General features: G+C 35.0%; 1 protein-coding gene across 1 annotated transcript; it reads left to right on the top strand.

Annotated features, from left to right (window-relative positions):
* Window positions 1-2,048: 2,048 nt before the first annotated feature.
* LOC121253545 lies at window positions 2,049-2,952 on the top strand. Its single transcript, XM_041153547.1, has 2 exons — window positions 2,049-2,557; window positions 2,683-2,952. Exons 1-2 carry the CDS (start codon window positions 2,408-2,410, stop codon window positions 2,950-2,952), a joined length of 420 nt encoding a protein of 139 aa, XP_041009481.1. The 5' UTR covers window positions 2,049-2,407.
* Window positions 2,953-5,717: the final 2,765 nt, after the last annotated feature.

Genomic DNA, 5,717 nt, shown 5'->3' with positions numbered 1-5,717 from the left:
CTCATGGGCAAAATTCCTGACTATTCATTTTTTCGTGTGTTTGGATCTTCATGTTGGCCCAATTTACGTCCATTCAATAAACATAAATTGGACTATAGATCTAAGGAGTGTGTTTTTATGGGCTACAGCCCTGATTATAAAGGTTACAAAAATGCTACTCACAACCGCGTAGGGGAACCCTCGCGGAATCGGGTCCGACGTGGCAATTAATGGAACGGCGTCGTTGCTCAGCGGCTTTTGAAAACGGTGACTATTTTCAAATTAGATGCGCTAAACGGCTTCGTTTAGCTCACAGACCTCGAATACAGAAGGGGTCACTTCACCTTCTTTCCCATTTCGTCCATCCCCACGAGACCCAACCCTTCACTCTGTCTTCTTCTTCCTCTTCTCCGTGAAGCCCCATCGTGGAGGCCACGAAGCCCTATACTCCTCCACAAACTGGCCGCCCCACGAAGCCACTGCATACAAAGTCTTCGCCTTCTCCACAGTCATTCTTCGTAGTCTCCTTCGATCCCACAAACCCTTAGAAGGCCATGAACCAGCGAAGTCATTGTCTTCCAAGTCTCCTTCTATGAAATCTTCTCCACGAAGACACAGAGCCACATCCCCTTTGTCTTCTCTGTCTTCTTTTTCGTCTTCTCCACGAACCCTCCTTCCCAGAAACCCAAATCTGAAATCCCCATCCCCCGAAACCCTAACCCTAAATTTGTTTGGTTATCAAGCCCCGAAACCCTAACCCTAACCTTAACCATAACCCTAACCCTAACCCTAACCTTAACCCTAAATTTTTTTGGTTATCAAGCCCCGAAACCCTAACCCTAACCCTAACCCTAACCCCAACAAAATTTGTTCTAATCATCGATCGGGCCGAGTTTCAAAGTATCCTCACTACAAAAATGTCGTTAGTTTTCTCCTTTTTTTGTGCTTTGCTTTTACTTTCCAAATGTTTGGAAGTCAATAATTATTTATCATACTTTGTACATTTAGAACTGCAATACATTGCCTATGATGTATAATTCTTGCATTAACTATTTAGTCATGTAATTATTCAAATCACATACCGTATCATCTTGTTAAGTTACCAATTTATAAATTCGACATGTATGACAATAGTAGAATCATATGGAATGCATAAAATAATATTGGAGCAGGGTATTTCAACAAATTTTATTTTATTAAGCTGTTTATGTAAAATGTTAGTGGGATGTTTTACTCTTATCATAAAACTCTTGTGTATTAAACTGTTACTGTTAGTCGTGTATTTACTCTTGTGTATTTAGTACTCTTGTGTATTAAACTGTTACTCTTGTGTATTTAATACTCTTGTGGATGAAACTGTTACTATTACTCTTGTGTATTTAGTACTCTTGTGTATGAAACTGTTACTCTTGTGTATTTAATACTCTTGTGTATGAAACTGTTACTATTACTCTTGTGTATTAGTACTCTTGTGTATTAAACTGTTACTCTTGTGTATTTAATACTCTTGTGGATGAAACTGTTACTATTACTCTTGTGTATTTAGTACTCTTGTGTATTAAACTGTTACTCTTGTGTATTTAATACTCTTGTGGATGAAACTGTTACTATTACTCTTGTGTATTAAACTGTTACTCTTGTGTATTTAATACTCTTGTGTATGAAACTGTTACCATTACTCTTGTGTATTTAGTACTCTTGTGTATTAAATTGTTGCTGTTACTCTTGTGTATTTACTCTTGTGTATTAAACTGTTACTGTTAGTCGTGTATTTACTCTTGTGTATTTAGTACTCTTGTGTATTAAACTGTTACTCTTGTGTATTTAGTACTCTTGTTTATTAAATTGTTACTGTTACTCGTGTATTAAATTGTTACTGTTAGTCTTGTATTTACTCTTGTGTATTTAGTACTCTTGTGTATTAAATTGTTACTGTTACTCATGTATATTTGTATTTAAAAGGGTGTATGTACTGTTATTAATATACATCATCATTATTATTATTATTATTATTATTATTATTATTATTATTATTATTATTATTATTATTATTATTAATATTGTTATTATTATTATTAATGTAAGTTTGATATACACTTGGCATGATATACTGTTTTTAGAAGTGAATAAGCAGGGTTTAGTTCTCAATTTCTCACTTGAGTTTTATTAGACTATCAACTATTTTTAAAATGAGGCACCCTTTCAATTGTCATAGCATTCTTTAAACTTCACAGAACATCACTAACTGTTATTGGGAATCTTACTTCCACATTAAAACTGTTAAAGTGCTAGCTACTGCTACTGTTACTGTTATTGTTATTGGGATGATTACTTCCATATTAAAATGTTCAAGTGTATCTGAATAATTCAACTAATTCCATCCCGACAGTTGAATTTTCTGTACTGTTGAAATTACTGCTATATTGGGATGTCATCATCAATATCTTCATCTTCCTTTGGTAAACGTGCTTTGGGCATACCATTCTGTTTTTGTGAGGAGCCAGCCACACTAAGACTGGCTCGTACTGCAAAGAATCCAGGACGACCCTTCTTAGGGTGTCCAAAGTACAACACTAAGGTAACTACATAATTTGTACATAAAACTTATTCATGTAATCATTAATATTAAAGCATCTAACATTTGTTATATAATGATTAATATTAAAACATCTAACATTTGTTATATATCTTCTTAATTTGCAGGGATTACCATACTGTAGGTTTTTCAAGTGGGCAGATATTAATGAAGAGAATGAGCTTCATCTTCAAGAAAGCACCAATGAATTTGTAATGAAGGAGAAAGAGCTAGAGAAGAAAATCGAGGATGTCCAAAAGAGGGAGATTGAGGTTATGAAGAAGGAGTTGGTGCTTCGGGAACAAGAAGCTGAAATAAGGCGTTCACACAAACTACTTCTGGCTTATTGGGCTCTTGCATTTGTAGTTGCATTTTTGTGGTTTGTTGGTAGTGTCTAAGTAATTCCTAGATAGTGTTAGTAGTTCCAGAAATTGTATTGGGGTTTTGGTATTTACTTTTGGATTATGTAGTTGATGTATGGATATTATGTAAAACTGCTATTATGTACAGTTTGGGATTGTAAAACTGCTATTATGTACAGTTCGGGCTTGAGCAGATTGTAAAACTGCTATTATGTACAGTTTGGGATTGTAAATGTACAGTTCGAGCTTGAGCAGATTGTAAAACTTTCCTTATGTACAGTTTGAGATTGTAAAACTGCTATTATGTACAGTTTGAGCTTGAGCAGATTGTAAAACTGCTATTATGTACAGTTTGAGCAGATTGTAAAACAGTGATGTAATATATTTTGTGTTCATGTATGAGCAGTTTGTATGGATCTTGAAATAGTTTGTAAAACAGTTTGTATGGATATAACTTTGTTGTGAAGCAGTTTGTAATGGAAACTTTGTACGCAGTTTTCTGTTTGTATGGATATTGGTTGATAAGCAGTTTGTAAAACAGTTTAGGTTGGATTTGAGCAGATTGTGAAACAGTTTGTGAAACTGTTTGCATTGGACAGTTTGTAAAACTGTTTTGTGTATGTATGGATATTGGTTGTTGATAATCAGTTTGTAAAACAGAACAGAACAGTTTCAGCATTTTAGCAGATTGTAAAACAGTTTGTAATGAGCAGTCACTGTATGTAATGCAGTTTGTGAACAGTATATTGAGCAGTTTGTGAATAGGTTGGTATGGATGATGTATTCAAGTAGCAGTTTCTTAATAGCAGTTTGTAAAACATGTAAGCAGTTTGTAATATGGGATGTAATGCAGTTTCTGAGTTTGTAAAGCAGTTTGTGAACAATATCAAATTGGTGAGTTTGTAAAGCAGTTTGTGAACAGTTACTATTGTGCAGTTTGTGAACATATTGGTATGGATGATGTATTCAAGTAGCAGTTTCTTAATAGCAGTTTGTAAAACATGTAAGCAGTTTGTAATATGGGATGTAATGCAGTTTTTGAGTTTGTAAAGCAGTTTGTGAACAGTTACTATTGTGCAGTTTGTGAACATATTGGTATGGATGATTTATTCAAGTAGCAGTTTCTTAATAGCAGTTTGTAAAACATATAAGCAGTTTGTATTAAAACAGAACAGTTTCAGACACAAAATGATGACACAAAATGCCATTAACTGAACTGTATTACACAGAATGTAGTTTTAAAAAGATCATTACATGATGACACTCTTCATGTAATTTAGTAAACTGTTATGAACATACAACATAGATCATGGTAAATAACAAGCTGCCAAAGCTCCAAAAAATAACAGTTTCCAAAGCTTCATAGTAAATAACAGTTTCTATTATCTCAAAGCTCCACAAAATGTCGTGACCAAGTCTTGGAGCCCTACAAAACATACAATATAAATCATGTCAGTTTCAAAAATGTCAACTAAAAATATCAATTGTAACAACATGTTAGCATTATTAATAACATACTCAATGTATCAAATCATTGCATTGGTTGTGATTCACTCAACCCAATTTCTCCCGGTTGCGATTCATCTAACCCAAATTGCATCTATAAATAGTAAACACCAACTGTTATGGCGTTGTGATATGGATAATACTATTAAAATTGAGACAACACAAGAGACCCGCTTACACTTTCTTGACTACCAATCACCGTTTCTCGGGCCTGGACTTGTTCAACATTGGGAGTATCCATCTCTCCTCGGCCAAATAACCTCCTGCAAGTGTCCACGACTGCTGTATCTCCTCCACCTCGCTAATTAACAAGACACAAATATCATTTAGCATATTACACAATATTTGCATTAAATGGTATCTAAAATTTAAAATATTTACAATATTCACCTGTTTGCATTTCTCCTTAACTGGTACTCTCTTCGTCTTTGCTTTAACTTTCCTCATGTCTTTCTCCATTCTTGATGCTCTCCTTAGAGATGGGGGTCTGCCTTTTCCTCTCACAACTTTCGGACTTAGTACTTGCTTTGAACTCCCAACTGTAGTTGTATCAGCAGTCATAAGCCAACATTCGCACCAGGGAGGGTTATCGATGGGGGTTCTTGGTTGGCACAATATAACTCAATCATTGCATACAATTTTTTAGTTGCATCCTCAGTATGCCGACTTGAACCCGCAGCATGAGTAATCATCTGATAACAGATATTCAACAGACTTGAATATCTATTAGTATCTGCCCGATGATCCCCTACGTCATAGCTGCTATGGATCAATGTGTACCTCCTTTTGATGTCTTTCCGCCATCGATCTAAAATGTATGTATCCGGCACAGACTTATTCCCATTACATTTCAATATTGCCAAAATGTGCCTACACAATATCCCCCTCATTTGAAACAATCCACATGAACACTTTGCAGTTGCATCTTCCTCACTAAAGTCCACATAGTGTGTAATCGACTTTGTGAACTCTTCCACACGAACTTCATCATCTACATGATATGTCTTTATTGTACCATCATGCTTAAATAACTTTGGATCCATATCAATAATACCAGTAATTTGTTGTTGAAGTTCCCTGAATTTAGCATTCGTGTACAGATCTTGAAATTTCTTCTCAATTGGGGATCGAGATATACAGGGAATGGAGACACTAAATGAATGGAAGTCTGCAGCAGTTTCATTCTCAATTTTCTTTTTCAGAGCATTATCAAATTGGTCGACAAATTCTTTTAAATTTGTCTTGGCATGAACATAACCGTCAAAAAATACATTCATGCTCTCGCTCTGCTGCGT

This window comes from Juglans microcarpa x Juglans regia, chromosome 2S (genome assembly GCF_004785595.1).
Source record: "Juglans microcarpa x Juglans regia isolate MS1-56 chromosome 2S, Jm3101_v1.0, whole genome shotgun sequence".
Lineage (NCBI taxonomy): Eukaryota > Viridiplantae > Streptophyta > Magnoliopsida > Fagales > Juglandaceae > Juglans > Juglans microcarpa x Juglans regia.
Note: the sequence above shows the minus strand (reverse complement) of the source record. Positions and strands in the feature narration are given on the sequence as shown.